We start from the raw sequence: 17929 nt of genomic DNA, 5'->3' as shown, positions 1-17929 counted from the left end.
TTGGGTAGATGCCAGTGTTGCAGCTGTACTGGAACAGCTTGGCTAGAGGCGCGGCTAGTTCTGGAGCAGTCCATTGATATCTTCCTGCAGTCTATAGCTTTCCTCCTCACTATCAACTACATGACCAATTTTTGTATCATCTGCAAACTTCTTTATCATGCCACCTACACTTATGTATACCACAAAAAGCAAGGGACCTAGTACTGAGCCCTGCGGAACCCCACTGGAAACAGCCTTCCAGTCACAAAAACACCCGATAACCATTACCCTTTGCTTCCTGCCACTGAGCCAATTTTGGATCCAACTTGCCACTTTCCCTTGGATCCCATGGGCTTTTACTTTTTTGACCAGTCTGCCATTTGGGGTATTGTCAAATGCCTTGCTAAAATCCAAGTAGACTACATCAAATGAACTACCATCATCGACCTTCCTTGTTACCGCCTCAAAAAATTCAATCAATTTAGTCAGACTCGACCTTCCCTTAACAAATCCATGCTGACTGTCCTTGATTAATGCATGTGTTTCTAAATGGTGGTTTATCCTGTCCCTCAGAATTGATTCCAATAATTTGCCCACCACCGAGGTTAGACTGACTGGCCTGTAATTACTCGGACTATCCCTCTCTCCCTTTTTAAACAACAGCTCAACGTTAGCAGTCCTCCAATCCTCTCGCACCACGCCTGTATCCAGGGAGGATTGGAAAATGATGGTCAGAGCCTCCGCTATTTCCTCCCTTGATTCTTTTAATAGCCTGGGATACATTTCATCTGGGCTTGCTGATTTATCTACTTTCAAAGATACTAATTCCCTTAAAACTTCCCTTTCACTATGTTTATCCCATCCAATTTTTCACACTCCTCCTCCTTAACTACAATGTCTGCATCATCCCTCTCTTTTGTGAAGACAGACGCAAAGTATTCATTAAGAACCATAGCAACATTTTCCGCCTCCACACATAGGTTACCTTTTGGTCTCTAAAAGGCCCCACTCTTTCCTTAGTTATCCTCTTGCTCGTTATGTATTTATAAAACATCTTTGGTTTTTCTTTAATTTTATTTGCCATTATTTTTCATGCCCCCTCTTTGCTTTCCTAATTTCCTTTTTAATTTCACCCCTGCACTTTTTTTACTCCTCTAGGCTTTCTTTATTATTGAGCTGTCGGCATCTGACTTAAGCTTCCCTTTTTTGCCTTATCTTACCCTCTATGCTCCTTGACATCCAGGGGGCTCTAGATTTGGCAGTCCAACCCTTTTTCTTCGTGGGAACATGTTTACTCTGAACCCCTTGAATCTCCCCCTTGAATGCCTCCCACTGCTCTGATGTTGATTTACCTTCAAGTAGCTGTTTCCAGACCATTTTTGCTAAATCACTTCTCAGCTTAGTCAAATTGGCCTTTCCCCAATTGAGAACTTCAACAACTTCCGGCAGGTAATGAGCATCTGTGCCCCGCCCGCCATATTGGATGCTTAGGCATTGTTCTGCGCCTAAACACAGGCGCAGTGCCATTTAATTTCTAATACACTGATTTTTCTGCAAAACTGAAAAAAATACCAAAATGTCTTTTAAATCATACGAGTGAGGAACAAACCAGAATTTAAAATTGGGTATAAACTGAATTTTGGAACTGGAGGGAGGTAGAAATCTATTTCCTAGATTACTTTTTCAACACTAATAGTATGTATATAGATAACCAGCAATTCTCAAAAGCTAATGTGTATTAAGTTATAAAATTCCCAATAGGAATATAATGGGAGAGGATCAACATACTCAAGCATAAAACAAAAATTGTCTACGTTGGTGGAAAGTTCCTTTGAAGTCTGAGATAAATATGTAAAAAGGGACTAGACATGAATACTGATGATATTCTCCAGAAGTAAATTCCGAGAAATACAACTTAGCAAGAGGGAACTAATGTGGTTTAGAATTGCACATTTGTTGGAAAAATTCTGAACTGGCACAAATAGTAGCCCGCTGGAAGTGCATATTGACCACAGCCACTCTGAAAGATATTCAGTGAGATTATCTCCATATAAGAACTTTGTTGCATAGTTTTCAATATGACTTGATTAATGCCCTTGATACACAAGTACCAGCACACCCCATATACTACAGATTTGGGATTCAATCTCCCTTTGCTCATATTAATTAAATAAATCCTTATTGGCATTTCATTAAGCATGACCAATCAGACAATAAAGATCACTAGATTCCCCAAAATAGAAAAATGTGCAGAATACTGGCTTTATAGAAACATGCACAGTAAGAAGCTTGTCCATGTCAAACAAATGTCATTCCATAAGGCTTTGAAGCTCTGTGGCCTACTTAACTATTTTATGATTGAATTACGATGCTGATGATGAGGTAATTTGCAGCCTAGAGGAAATGTTGGCCTGCTGAACTCCCCCCCCCCCCCGCCTGCTCTCCAATCAATTCTGTGTTGGATGTTCAGGTAGGGGGGACGAGAATGGTGGAATTTGTAAACATCTGAGTTGTATTCCACGCTAAGTATATACTTCTGTATAAATCAAATAAAAGCCAGTTTGAAATCTGGCAACACTGGACATTATCACAGTGTATCACTTTCCAGTCATCCAAAACGAATGAATCTGATACGAATCAAAAGTTATTGCAAAAAGAACAAAATATTGTACAGTCAGCATGAAGAGATGTGGCTTTTCTCACCATTTCCTCTTTCTCGCCCGATTAAAAAAAACCAGCTTTGGATTTCCACCTTCCCCGTGGAAATATCACTAGATATGCAACTTTGTGTTAACTTGAATAAGAACTTGGTTTTGGAATCATTTTTAGTTTATTTTAAAGCAATCAGATTCGCGAAGGATACGCTAAGGTGCCCAAGACGAGGCAACGAAAATTCTGCCACGGCAGGGTGACTATAGCACGAAGGAAAAGTCCTGAATGTGCTTTCTTCTTGTTTGAGTAAATGCATTTATGTTCGAGCATCAGCCTCTTTAGGTTGATACACAATCCGAATCTGTCTGTCTTGTTATTTTTGGAGGGGGTGGGAGTGAGGGTGATGTTACTGTTATTATAAGGCTGGCTGCAGGCTGTATTCTCACGGCTGTAATTTTTGTTCAAGCACGGATGTCAGTAACGGTGATGTCATCAAGTTAATAAGGTTGGGCCATTCTCTAATATAAAAATAAACGGCGATGTTTGAGTCGATGAGGTTTATAGATACATTTTATTAACGCGCACACGTGTAAAACAGTCCGCATCCATTCCAATTGCTTTCTCAGTAAAACTGCAACATACATTTCTCATTTAATTAGATGCTAACCCTTATCGTTTTCTGCTTCAAATTCGACATCCTGAAGAATCTTTCTCCACTGTGCCAAACAGTTTTTTAAAAAAAAAATTACAACAGAAAGAAATATCTGGGTGGCAGCGAACTCAGCAACCCAACATCCTCAGAGGGAAGGGAAAGTCGAACCAACGGGGCGGGGATGGGCTGGGCTTCGGATTGATTGACGTTTGGCTCCTCCATAGGGAAAGCTGTCGCCTGTGTCAGAAAGCCAATCGGGCGAGAGGAGGGCGGCATTCGTGAGCTGAAGTGCCTCTTACTTGTCGAGAAAATGACAACCAGCGCAGCGGAGGTTTGAGGGGTTTGACTTCCAGGGCTGAGAGTGGTTATCACTCGAAACCAACCCCTCTATTTGCCTTCCCCCCACCGTTTGTCGTTCGAAGTACAGAACAATTTATTTCAACATTATTTATCTGGATGAATGACTTTTTGTTTTGTTTGAAAAAAAAATGTGGCGTGCCGACAATCCGAGGGGGGAAACTCTCTAGGATTTAACTTACAAAACGCCGAGGGGCTGTGAACATACTTCCTGTGTTTGACAGAAGGAAGAGGGGAGGGGGAGCCTTCAATCTTAATTGAAACGTTTCATTTACTTTTATTTATTTTAGGGGGATAAATCATTTTTTTTCTCCCATTGAGACAGTATCTGCTGAGTACCGAGGCAGTGAGAGAGAGAGATAGAGATAGAGATAGACCACATTAAACTAAAGCTCCTACATTTGACGACTTGCCCGGCGATGTGTGATATGATTTCAGAGCAGTCGACTGAGAAAATCAGCAGAATGAAAAAGTTGAGAAGAACTTTATCGGAGAGTTTCAGTCGTTTAGGTGAGTGTATTAGTTACATAACTTTTTAAAAAAAAAGTCAATGGCGAAATTTAGCATTTACTTTCGTTTTCTGGAAAGTGTTCATTAGGTTAAAAATGTCTAGTGTCTGTTACGGAAATTTTAGCCCCCCCCCCCTTAACAAAAAGAAACACTTTCACCGAGATAAAGCTAGCTGGCGCAGTAATCTCAGGGTTTCTCTGCTTTTATGCAATGCTGGATTGCACTGCAATCTTCAAACTGATGATGTGTTCCAATAAAAAGGAAAATTGTATTTAACACGTTCAAATGTTTTCATTCACTTTGATCGCGCAATACCGTATATACAGTTTTTTTGGATTATTACAAAAGTAAGAGTTTTGATGTGTAGAAGAACGTTATTGTTCTATAAAACGTTTCCCGAGGCTAGAGCTGCTGTAGCAGCGCAGTTTTGACAATCCAAGTGCTGGTCGTAAAGTCAGTGTAGCGAGATGACTATGGAAGTTAATATAGCTTACAATTATGTTTAGATTTATCATATTTTTCTTTTTCTCCTTTTAAAGCCTTGAAGAAGGATGATAGCATCGATGAGGTGAGTTACTCAAACTGCATTGAACATGGTGTGTAGATGCTCATGTGCAGTGTTTGTAGGGAAGCCGCTGAATACAAGTTATTGGTTAGAATCGATTCCCTTTTGGGAGATTGGGTAAGACACTATTCTTTTGTCTTTGCGACGGGGGTTCAAATCCGCATCAGACTCTTCTTACCTGAAATGATTTTGGGCAGTCTCAATCCACGTTTGGTGGATCCTTGGAAGGACCTTTTATTCAGCATCTAACTATGTTTTAGTTCATCTGGGGAAGTTGGATGCTGATACGTTGGTCACCTATTTAAGTGCATAAAATTCACACACCAAAAAGTTATAATTTCCCTCTTGCTTTTTGTACTATAATTTAGGAATTGGAATGTTTCCCATTTCTGAACCAGTCTGGTTGCAAATTACAATATTGATACCCTGGATTGTTTGGAAATTGGATTCTAATAGACCCATGATCAGAGATAGTCTGCAAAATTGGCTGTGGATGAGACTGGGATCAAACCAGAATCGTCTTGCTTCCACGTGAACTAGGAGGTGATGTAAATAAGACACTGGAAGGAGTGTGTATGCTGTACATATCCAACTGTCATGCCTCTTCTGAGAGAGAGTGAGATAGAAAAAAAAGGCTGGATTTGAATCTATACCCCAGAAATAGAAGACCAGTGTGTGAAGTTAATGTACCATTATTCCATCTTTATGGAAAAGTAAACAATATGAATGAAGTGGTAGAGTATCATGCATGGTTGCAGTATTTTAGAGCAGAGAAGCTGGGAGTGCTATCCACGTAAGAAACAGTTATTACAGTGCCTGTAGATCATTAAGTTAACCAATGTACATGCATTAAGGTACATCATCATATGTGCAGGCATTAATCCAGTGAAATTAAAGTTTGTAAAGTAGTTTGCCTACTAGTTGTATGAATAAACATTGTCCTAATAGAAAAGATTTAACAATTTTGCCCAGAAAAAATCTTCAGTGGAGACAAAATATAGCCATCGATAAGCCATGTTTTCATCCTTCTTGGAATAGATAAATGCTATGACAACATTGGTCAGTACAAACTAAATACTTGGTATAAGACCTGAAATTGTGAATAGTATCATAAAAATATTAATATGCACATAAACAGTGCTACACAAGACTGGGTTCGGTATGATTTTTTTATCTCACTAATGAGCTGTATTTGCAGGTTTGATGGATTACAATGAGTGTCCATGCTATGGTTAGGAGGGTAGTAGTAATGCATTCACACATTTTATGATGAGTTGTGGTATTCACCAGCCATCCTTGCATTTCTGGTATTTGCTGTCTCCCTAGTCAGGTCTCAAACATGTGTTTATCAGTTATCTAATGACAAATTGGTGACTCTCCTTGTGGGGGTGGAAGGGGAGGTAATCCGCATCTTTTTAAGGTGATTGGCAAAAGAACCTGAGGCAACATAAGGAAACCTTTTTTTACGCAGAGTGATGATCTGGAATGCACTATCTGAAAGGATGGTGGAAGCAGATTCAATAATAACATTCAAAAGGGAATTGGATAAATACTTGAACTGGAAAAGTTACATGGCTACGGGGAAAGAGCAGGGGAGTGGGACTAATTGGATAGTTCTTTCAAAGAGTCTGCACAGGCACGATGGGCTGAATGGCCGCCTTCTGTGCTGTAACATACTATGATACTATGATCTGTTTTGGGTGATAGAATCATAGAAGTTTACAACATGGAAACAGGCCCTTCGGCCCAACATGTCCATGTCGCCCAGTTTATACCACTAAGCTAGTCCCAATTGTCTGCACTTGGCCCATATCCCTCTATACCCATCTTACCCATGTAACAGTCCAAATGCTTTTTAAAAGACAAAATTGTACCCGCCTCTACTACTGCCTCTGGCAGCTCGTTCCAGACACTCACCACCCTTTGAGTGAAAAAATTGCCCCTCTGGACCCTTTTGTATCTCTCCCCTCTCACCTTAAATCTATGCCCCCTCGTTATAGACTCCCCTACCTTTGGGAAAAGATTTTGACTATCTACCTTATCTATGCCCCTCATTATTTTATAGACTTCTATAAGATCACCCCTAAACCTCCTACTCTCCAGGGAAAAAAGTCTCAGTCTATCCAACCTCTCCCTATAAGTCAAACCATCAAGTCCCGGTAGCATCCTAGTAAATCTTTTCTGCACTCTTTCTAGTTTAATAATATCCTTTCTGTAATAGGGTGACCAGAACTGTACACAGTATTCCAAGTGTGGCCTTACTAATGTCTTGTACAACTTCAACAAGACATCCCAACTCCTGTATTCAATGTTCTTGTGATGGTGGCTCTACAGTGACATGCTTGCCAAGATTGGTACAGTGTCAACTCTCGATGCAGAATTATAATCTGATACCTTATCCAGGCAGGTCTGGTGTACTCCTAGGTAATGATGATTGATCAGACACCCTGGCTTGTTAATAGGACTTGGTGGGGTACGCACGTCACCTGAAGCCAGGAATCTTCCTTCTTAGCTCCAGATAATCCTGAAACTCGATGATATAATGGGTGGTTCTGATTATCAGTGCTCAGACAAACCAAAACGCTGTGTGGATTTCTTGGTAATTTGGTTTGGAGATTCTTAATCAGAGTAATGGACACGTGCAGAGCACCAAGAAAAAACTATTTGGTTTGTCTTACTTGTGAAATTAAAATGTATAGTTGGTGACTTGGGCAGCAGTGAGCAATTGTCCTGACAATATATGAAGTGAGTAATTTCTCTGCATTGGGTGTAAAATTCAAATTTGGTTTGGATGCAAAACCTGCCCAACACTCATTTTGTAAAAGAATTGAATTTTATAGCAAAGACTTTTTTTTAAATTTTGAAAAATGTAAATTAATAGCTTTAATGTTGCAGGTGTTGTATTATTAGTGATGATCAAACTCAATTTAAATTTCACACCAAACTTAATTTAAATTTCACATCCAATTTTAAAACGTAAATGAAATTCAAATTGAATTTGATTGTTATTATTACAAAGCTACATAGGGCACTTGAAACATTAGAATTGTTGATTTACATTTTTGTGAATTTAAAGATATGTATTATACACTAAAGGGTTGTTTTTTTGTCATTAATATTTGTAGCAGAATGCTGGTTGTGCTGAAAAAACTTTTTCCACCGAATTTTAGTAAAATTGAGACGTTTTATTTTCCTGCCTCCCAAAATCTTGCATTATTTGGGGATGGGGTGTTGCACCAGATGTTTCTGCACACTCTTCAGCTGGTAATTGTGAAACCATTTAAACATATTTTCATTAATGTCCTGAAAAATGTTACTCCTAAGCACTGTTGGGTTGGTTTCTCTTTCAATAGTTATTGGACACTTTGGGATAGTCAGCAGGTTAAGGTATGTCTTAAAGTAATTTTCTTTGCAAACTTGTTAAACAGCTGTCACTGCTGGAAGTTGTCCAATCATCAGTGTGAAGCAATGTGTTTCAAAGCTTGTGCAGTATTTAGAGGTAATAAATGAAGCATTGTTTTTGTCTGAAGCAGTCATTTATGTAGAACCAGTTTTGTTACATGTTGTAGATATTCTGGTGAATTTTTCCACCAGCCATGCCGAAAAACTGCTGCTGATAGCCTCTTTTGTTCTAGCAAAGCATGTCTCGAGGTTCATTTTCAGTGCATAAACCCAAGAGAGGGCAATAGCCCATTTTTGTAGTATAGTATTTCAGATCTGTACATTCTAAGCAATTCGTATGACAGTTAGAACATGATACATTCAAGGCAAACCCTGCATTTCAGATCAAAACGAAGCTCTTCCTGGTATAGTATGTGAAAATTATGCAAATTAGAACAGCATGAAATAATATGTATCCACTCCAAGGTGTCTCGTGTGATGTGACCATTGTAACTTCCTATCTAAACAACTGTCAAAATAAACACAAGAAATGTGAAAGTCTTTTTATTTATATATAGTAACTTTTAAGGAATATTAATATTTACTTTATATGACAAGCTAAGTATGCAATAATGATGGCATTCAGCTAGAGTTGTACTTGTTCACTTGCCAAGGTTAGGGAGCAAAATTCTAATTGGATTTGGCTGTGAAATTTAAATCATTGTGCATATGTGCTGCACGTCAGTCTTGCTCTATCCATGTTGTCTACAAGTTGTTTTAACAGTTGGTATCCATTGTTCTTTTAGAAAAGGGCCATGGCAAAAATACCTTCAATTACTATGAATTGAGTACAGCTAATATCTAACTCTGCAAGTTGGGAACATGCTTGGTAAAGGAAGGAATGACTGACCTAATTAAAACTTCAAGCAGTAGTCGCTTGGTGTATTGGTTATAGGAACTGTCCAAAAACTGGTTTTACTGAAGGGGTGGTTTAGACGGTATGTTTTTATATGGTTTCTCTGTTAATGAAGGGTTACATTGGTACATTGAGCATATTATGATAGGCTTTTTTATATTTTTGGGAAAATAGTTGATATCTTTCTCTGTCTGGTTAATCAGAGAAAAAGACAATCACATTCCAGCAAAAAAAAATCTCCATTATACAGCCATGATGACTATTTTTCACTTACCCCACTTTGTATCTCAAAAGTATCATATAATAAATGCAAATAAATCACAAGCTTACCCCAGTACATTTGACTCTCAAGAACTTTTCCTTTCCACATACTGGGCCTATGAACATTCTTGATGCTGGATGCACCCTCTTTTCCCACTGCACCAGTGGACTCCCCACGTTTGGAGGGTTCCACAGGCCTAACCCACATTGCCTTCCAAAGTGCATTCCACAACTCATGGAATCATGCAGCACAGAAGGAAGCCACTCGGCCCATCATGCCAGTGCCGGCTCTTAAAAGAGATATCCAATTAGTCCCATAGTCCTGGAATTTTTTCCCTTTCGAATATTTATCCAATTCCCTTTTGAAAGTTACTATTGAATCTGCATCCAGCAGTCTTTCAGGCAGAGAATTCCAGATCATAACAACTCGCTGCGTTTTTTAAAAAAAATTCTCCTAATTTCTCCTTTTTTTTGCCAATTACCATAAATCTGTGCCCTCTGGTTACTGAACCTCTTTCCAGTAGAAACCGTTTCTCCCTATTTACTCTATCAAAACCGTCATAATTTTGAACACCTCTATTAAATCTCCCCTTCACCTTCTCTGCTCTAAGAAGAAAATTCCCAGCTTCTCTAGTCTTTCCACATAGCTGAAGTCCCTCACCCCTCGTACCACTCTAATAAATCTCCTCAGCACCCCCTCCAACTATACTACAACTTCCAGTAGCCACTATGTGCCTAGGGCGCCAATCATGCTAAAAGAAATGTGCTTCTTTCTGTTGCTTATCTCTGCTTTTACTGCAGCTCACACCCTTCTGATTTCAGTGCTTCTTCAGTGCCTCATCCCTTTCCTGTAGACTCTCGACCTCCCATTATGCTCCACTGCAGGAAATGAGGGAAGTGTTACAGAAAACAAAACAAGAGCGGGGTAAATCAGAAGAATAAGGAAAAGGAGAGAAAGGTAAAATTAAAAGATGAGAGAGAAAAGTGAAGTGAAGGAACAGAGAATGGGGTAGTGGGACATAGAGGATATGCTTGAGTGATGGATGAAGGAGGAGAGTGATACAGAAGTTAAGCAAACATTCTTTTTCCTTTGCTGGAGGGGCAGAAGAGGCTGAGAATTTTCTGCTGGGGCCTATCTGAAAAAACTTAAACAATAACAATGGCCCCAGGTTGCTTTTATGTACCATCCAGGGATAGTACAGTAGGATTCAAGAGAAATAAAAAAGAATACCTTTTTTTTCAAAAAAAGGTTCACGATTTAATCAAAACATTATCATAAAATTTGCAAGTTTGTTGGCAGGTTGGAACTATTATCACCCTCTTTGTGTTGGTCATTTGTAATACAAACTCATTTTACTTTGAAGTAATATAAGTCACTTCTCTGTTTCTATCAAAAGTAATTGCTGTTGGCTTTAAATGGGGGAGTTCTTGTTTACCTGTACTTTTTGCATTGTTTTCCTCATTATCTTGAAACTTTAATGCAAGAGCAAGGTAGGTTAACATACGCCAGCTTCTTGTAGTTGCAAAGAGGAAAGCAAATAAATCATATCCTTCTAGTGTTTGCCTGGTTAGTGGTCAGAAAAGGGATAAATGCTAGTTACACATCTTCATTTCACAATAGCTATTGGGGTCTAATTTACTATGTGCCTATAATGATCCAGAAGCTGACCTTGCTAGGTCAGTAGTACAAGTCTGAGCTCTGCTTTAAACTCACTTAGACAAGCTCCATTGCATTTTGGAAGATAGTTAGCCTTGTCCCCAACATCAAGGTCGGTTGAGAATAACAAGAGTGTGTGCTACAACTTTATAAATAACACTGAATTTTGCTGAAAATGTCATCTGAAATCCAAGGTCAGATACCAAATGTCCAATCACTGACTCCAGATTGGGACAAGGTTGATCCCTGGAAAAGCAGATGGCAGAGGGCTTTGAAAACTGGAGGAAGTAGCTGTTCCTTTATTTTCTCTTTCAGCGATTGGCCACCTAGCTTTGTCGTGACAGTAGAACACAGCTAAAGTTGTGCTTATCCGCAACAAAGAATCAAAGATAAAATTGATAATTATAGACTTGTGCCCTTACTGCTGGTAAGCTAATGGGAAGCTGTTGCAATGATCTGTCTTTTGATTGCCATTTTGAGTTTTGTGCAAGTAGGTCAGTACTTGATCATCCCTCATCTGGTCTTGAAATGCAGTTAGAACAATACCCATCAACTTTCCAGAGTCTTTTGTTAGGGGTTGGTGTATCAACCTTGTTGAGAAGCTGGTCTTTGGGGCATACCCAGTGACCTGCTAAACTTACTCATGCTCCCGCAATGCTAGTCTTCAAATCCCTCCATGACCCTGCCTTGTCCTGTCTCCTTCAGGATTGTATCCCCTCTCATTCCTTTTAGTTGTCCAACTGGTCTTTTGTGCATCCCTCCCTTTTCCCCACCATTGGTGATCAAGACCCTCGACTTACTCCCAAAATCACTCTGCCTGTCCTTCTGCAACTTTAAAATCCTTCCGTAAACTCATCTTTTAGGCCAATCATTTGATTACCCCTTCCTAATCCATGGCTCACCATTCATTCCCTTATCTACTGCTATTCATTTTTTTTTCTTCTCTCTCCCTCTCTAAAGCAGGTTGGGACATTTTCTACATTAAACGTGCGATATAAATGCAGGCTCTTTAGGAAACATACCTGGCCCCAACTGTGTGCTTTCTATTTGTTAACAACTGTGTTGATGTCATCAAAAGTGACATTTTTGCTAATTAATTGGCTTTCCAGAGAATGGTTAACTCTGCATCTCAAGTGACCTAAATCCTCCAAGGGAGACAGAATGACAATGGATAAGTGACACTTTTTTTTGGAAGGGAAGGAGGAGGAGCAATGGAAGGATGTCAGCTTGCACCAGAGGCAGACTGTGCCCACCTGCTGTACCTTCTGACCCACATTTCTAGGCACAGATGTATCTACCTGGCAGTGGCACTTCAGAACTGGCTACACAAGTTTTGGGTCAGCAGAAAGTCAGATCCAATTCTGTAACATCTGCTGCAAGGACATTTACAGCCAACTTGTATAATAAAGGCTGACTGCCAATGGCAGTAATGGTAAGCTGTGCCTTCGAGTTGTCGTCTTCTGCCACCTCCCAGGTATGAGCCACAAAAGTCCCATGGGAAAGATACCCTGGAGTGGAAAGCAGGGCCACCTTCCTTTCTATCGCCTCATTATGCTCCACTGCCACCTCATCAGTCATGAAATGGTGGGTTGGGTTGGAATGTTTCACTGCTCCATCACTTGGCCACATACTGTTTTTGCTCCTTCCACATTTATTGTGCCAGCCTCTGGGATTTTCCAGACATTTTGTTAACCAAACAACCTTTACAAAGGCTGAAATATGCATTACAATGCAGCCTTTACAGTTGTTATCAACACTTTTATACCCATTTGCCTATAAATGGCTGCACCCCTTTAAATTTGCACATCACCCATTGTAAGCAGTGTTTAAGAACTTCCCTGCCCTCTCGTCAGCCCTGGTAAGTTTTGAACACCAGGTTCAATATGTGCAGTGAGTCCACTTACACTGTGTAGATAAAACTGACTCCATAAAATCAATTGTAAACAATTTTACAACACCAAGTTATAGTCCAACAATTTTTATTTGAAATCTACAAGCTTTCGGGCAGTTGCAGGGGCAGTCTGTAAACACCATGTATTGTTCTATATGTATAAATGCGTAGGCTTCGAGGAGCTCCTGAACATTTACCTGACGAAGGAGGAAGCCTCCGAAAGCTTGTAGATTTCAAATAAGAATTGTTGGACTATAACTTGGTGTTGTAAAATTGTTTACAATTGTCAACCCCAGTCCATCACCGGCATCTCCACTCCATAAAATCAGGCAGCGTTAGTACATTTACAGTCGGGTGGGTATTGCCAACACTCAGACCAACTAATGCACCATTGGCGGTCTAATCGAAAAATCTCCCCATGCCTCTTTTTAAAAAAAAATAACATTCAGTTTGAGTGGTTTCAGAATGAGTTCCTTGATCACAGCTAGTTAATGAAGTAAAAGTACTGAATCGCTGGACTGTAGATATTTATTTATTAATTAACATGATCCTGGGGGCTCATCAGTGTATGTAGTTGTATTGGTTTTGAGTCTCTATTGACTCTCTGTGCTAATAATAGTGAAGAGATGGATTTCAATTTATTTTTAGGTAAGTTTCATACTAAGAAGCCTGAAGCAGCATTGCTTGCATTTAATAAAGAAAATTAAATTGTCTGGAAAAGTGTTAACCTAGCACAGCACAGTACATTAAAATTATTTTCTGTCTTGCTGTTGTTAAAAAAAAAGTGCTATTCTGAATACATTATTATTTTAGTATTTTCCAGATTACTTTCCTCCTAGAATATCTTTACAGCAGTTATTGATCAGGAATATCTCCAGTGTTGAGATGTAGGATTTCATGAATAGCAGAATAAATGGTAAAATTGTTTGACATTTGTCCAGGGTACCTCTATATGCTAGTGGAAACACTGGATAATATACAGAGTAGTGATCTGTCAGATATTATTTAGATGTTGATTTTAATAATATCCCTCAAGCAACTAAAACTGGCATAGTTTTAGGGAGGCGCGGAGCCTAAGGAATGTCAGCACTCCCTTGTTGTGATTGTTGCAGCAAAAATGTAGGGAATTCGAATAGCAGATGAAAGATAATCTTTCTATGGTTGTGTATTTGCAGCTTAAACTCAGTGAAGTCTTGTAGAGAGTGAGGTTGCTTTTTCAGATATATTTCATACCTTTATAATCATGCATCAATACTTGCAAGCCCCTACCAGCGCTGCTGTTAAGTTATGTTGCTGGAAGGTGCACAGTAACAGCCAGGACATTTCTTCCTAGTTATCTTTTGCTCTTGCTCCCTTTACGGAAACTCCACACAGTGGCACAGTTGAGATCTGCAGCTCAGCATGTGCGGGATCGTAGCCACAAACCCACTCCATGATGCAGCTCATTGGTACTTGAGTGGATAGGCCACCATGTTGGTCCAAGGCTCTCCGAAGGCTCCAACAAACTGCAGTGAGATGGTATTGTGTGAATGACCACCAAAAACTATAATTGAGAAAATAACCCTATTGATGAGTATGAGGATGTTCATTTTGCAAAACCAGTGGCTTAGAGGTGTTCTTACTGAGATACCTAACATCGACAATAATAACTTTAGATAGATATAATGCCCTCAACACAGAAATGTTCTAAGGTGCTGTACAGAGAAAGATATATAAAAATGGATGCAAAGTCATATTGGGTGAGTTATCATTGGCCACTGAAAGCTTGATTGAAAATGTGTTTTAAGAAAGCTTTACAGTGCAAGCTTGGTTCAGTTGATAGCACCCACTCATGAGTCAGAAGGCTATGGGTTCAAGCTTCACTACAGGACTCTAGCACATAATTTAAGCTGACATTTCGGTGCAGTACTGAAGGAATAACATATTGTTGGAGGTGCCATCCTCCAAAGTGGGGCTTGTACCCATGAGCATGAATTAAATCTAGGTAAAATGGTGCTAATGAACACTTGAAAATACAAAAAGCAATTTACTTTACATATGTTGTGTGCATTTGTATACTGGTTTTACAATTTATCAGTCAGTAAAGCTTCAATCAAATAATGGCAATTGAAATAGGAGCTCTTTCAGAGTAAGTTGCATCAGACTGAATTTCTGGAGATGGAGGAGGAGCAGAAAGACCTCAGTAGTCCTAATGGAAAGTCATATGTTCTGGACTTTTGTCCTCCTTTTACCATTCTATTTTAATAACTTTAGTTTACAGGGCTTCTTCATGGGGTGTCCCCCACCTTTTTCTCATGTTACAAAAAAATTAAGGTTCACCCATTCCAAAAAAAATGGGCCACTCATTCTGTGAAATCAGCAAAGGGATGTGTAGGTATAGTAAAAGGGATTGTTCTGTTTGATTTCACTTTAGTGCATGAAGTCTACAAAGATGCCCTGTTGGCCAAGATTTTTCAGATTTTTTACAAAAATGTTCAGGTTACATTATTGTAAATTGAGTCTTAAAAAAAAATAAGGCTGAGGCCCAAATTCTGTCGGGTTAATACAAATCAGTGACAGTGTATCTTCTCCTTTTGATCAAAATTAGTATTACCAAAAAATTTATCATGTGACAACAGTGTCGCACAGTGACATCTTGCTTTCTCTCATCACTTCAAAAAATATATATTTTGTTAAAGCGATCACTCTGTTCAAAGCCACGGCCATTCTCACTTTCAGCTCTAATGTGATGAGTTAAAATGAAATTTAGATTTGTATATTTTTATGTATAAAATAAATTTGTACATTTTTACTTTGTTATACTCGAATCAAAAGTGAAGTAATGTAATGGTATTCTGAATAGAAAGAAATGCTTCATCTGTTCATGACCTCACTATAGTTGACCCTTAGAGATCATTGTAACTTCCTGTTGTGATGTGATTGATACTTTTGTTATGTGACTAAATCATTAATGGCTGATTATAAAGATATAATTTCCACAAAGTATAGGGTGATGAAAGAATGTGTGTGTGTATAGCGTAATATATGTGGAACTTGCCATTACTCTGCAATTTTCTGAAATGTAACTGGAGTATGAGTCATGTTGTACAATAGTTCTGTGGTTTGAACTGTGATGATAGATACCGGGTCCTGTCATCCTTTTGAAATGGATCTTTTTACAAACTGATTCTCAGTACTTTATGATGGAGGATTTTTAAAAGATAAATGTTTGTTCTCATAATCAGATGATAGTGCTTTGGCTTGGCTCCCCTGACTTCTGCTATCATCTGAATTTTTGTTGTGACCTTATACACTGGGTGTGTTTCCTGTAATTTGCAGTGGAAAATAACCTTGCGGGGTAGAAATTCATTCAGCGCTGCACAGGCAGTGCGTGTCCCAACCTGGAGGACCAAGGCTGGCCTGAAATTGAACCTTGGGCCTCATTTCAACCAGGAGGTGAGTTGCTGGCTCCTGTCGTGCCTTCATAGGCAGTTTTCTAATTTGAAGAAATTATTGGCCCAGATTTTGCTGCCAAAATAACGGTGAGTTTAATGGTGCTCGTCGTTATTAATGTGTAAATCATCCAGCAATTTGTGACGAGGAAGAGATACCCCATGAATTGCGAATTTTTAAAAAATTCGTTCATGGGATGTGGGCGTCGCTGGTGAGGCCAGCATTTATTGCCCATCCCTAATTGCCCTTGAGAAGGTGGTGGTGAGCCGCCTTCTTGAACCGCTGCAGTCCGTGCGGTGAAGGTTCTCCAGGATTTTGACCCAGCGACGATGAAGGAACGGCGATGTATTTCCAAGTCGGGATGGTGTGTGACTTGGAGGGGAACGTGCAGGTGGTGGTGTTTCCATGTGCCTGCTGCTCTTGTCCTTCTAGGTGGTAGAGGTCGCGGGTTTGGGAGGTGCTGTCGAAGAAGCCTTGGCGAGTTGCTGCATTGCATCCTGTGGATGGTAGACACTGCAGCCACAGTGCGCCGGTGGTGAAGGGAGTGAATGTTTAGGGTGGGTGGATGGGGTGCCAATCAAGCGGGCTGCTTTGTCCTGGATGGTGTCGAGCTTCATGAGCGTTGTTGGAGCTGCACTCAACCAGGCAAGTGGAGAGTGTTCCATCAAGTCACAAGTTGCTGGACGATTTGCACAGCTCGCCCTCAACCTTCCCCTGAGTTTCATTAAATTGTGCATTAATTGCCAATTAAACTTGCCGCAGAAAGTTAGGGTTGCTACTGAACAGCATAAGTACCTTTTTAATGAGATTTATGTTCCTGCAATGCCACTAACCTTTCCGGCCCAGAAAGGGAATGGTTCAAACTGTGGAGTCTCATTCCTACAGGGAGTAAATTATTTGAGATTTTTAAAATGTTTACAGTTTTTTATTACTTTTCTGTCTCTTAATCCAATCTTTCTATCCCTCTCTAGTTCTCTTTCTGTACTTGATTTGACTCTAATACACCCTATTTTTTTTCTCTGCCATTCCTCTTTCTGAATCCTTTATTTTATTGGTTAAGGGGATAGACTGTTTGTCCTGTTGTTCACCAAGGTCCCAGATGCCCCATTGCCCTCGCCGTGCTGCTATCAGCACCCACTTCCAGCAACTTGCAGGGCAAAACATTTTCGAGTTGAAGTGTGAGTGGAAAAAGTCTAACTAACTGACATGCAGATGGCCCACAGCAGCAAAATTTGGGCCAATATTGGGCTGCTCATTTCACTGGCAGTTGCCCTAAGATATGTCCCTGGGGGTGAAGCAGCATTGCTAGAGTCTATTATAAAAGATGTGATAACAGAACACTTGGAAGGCATTAACAGGATTGGACAAAGTCAGCGTGGGTTGATGAAAGGGAAATCATGCATAACAAATCTACTGGAGTTTTTTGAGGATGTAACCAGTAGAATAGATAGGGGAGAACCAGTGGATGTGGTGTATTTGGATTTGCAGAAGGCTTTTGCTAAGGTCCCACACAAGAGGTTAGTGTGCACAATTAAAGCACATGGGATTGGGGGGAATATACTGGCATGGAAACAGAGAGTAGGAATAAACGGGCCTTTTTCTGGGTGGCAGGCAGTGACTAGTGGGGTACCGCAGGGATCAGTGCTTGGGCCCCAGCTATTCACAATATATATCAA

The 17929-nt window shown here is 39.8% G+C and overlaps 1 protein-coding gene across 4 annotated transcripts in view; it reads left to right on the top strand.

The window, feature by feature from the left end:
- Nucleotides 1-3594: 3594 nt before the first annotated feature.
- Nucleotides 3595-17929, top strand: part of cdk14 (cyclin dependent kinase 14) — a 634917-nt gene continuing 620582 nt past the window's right edge. For 2 of the 4 annotated variants that reach the window (XM_068006560.1, XM_068006534.1), the window contains exons 1-2: nucleotides 3595-4150; nucleotides 4690-4718. In XM_068006560.1, the coding sequence (XP_067862661.1) occupies nucleotides 4060-4150; nucleotides 4690-4718 (120 nt within the window). In that variant the 5' untranslated portion in view covers nucleotides 3595-4059. Of the gene's footprint in view, nucleotides 4151-4656; nucleotides 4719-17929 lie in introns of all 4 variants that reach the window. The other 2 variants (XM_068006551.1, XM_068006526.1) reach the window with 1 other exon arrangement.

This window comes from Heptranchias perlo, chromosome 2 (assembly GCF_035084215.1).
Source record: "Heptranchias perlo isolate sHepPer1 chromosome 2, sHepPer1.hap1, whole genome shotgun sequence".
In the NCBI taxonomy this organism is placed as follows: domain Eukaryota; kingdom Metazoa; phylum Chordata; class Chondrichthyes; order Hexanchiformes; family Hexanchidae; genus Heptranchias; species Heptranchias perlo.
Note: the sequence above shows the minus strand (reverse complement) of the source record. Positions and strands in the feature narration are given on the sequence as shown.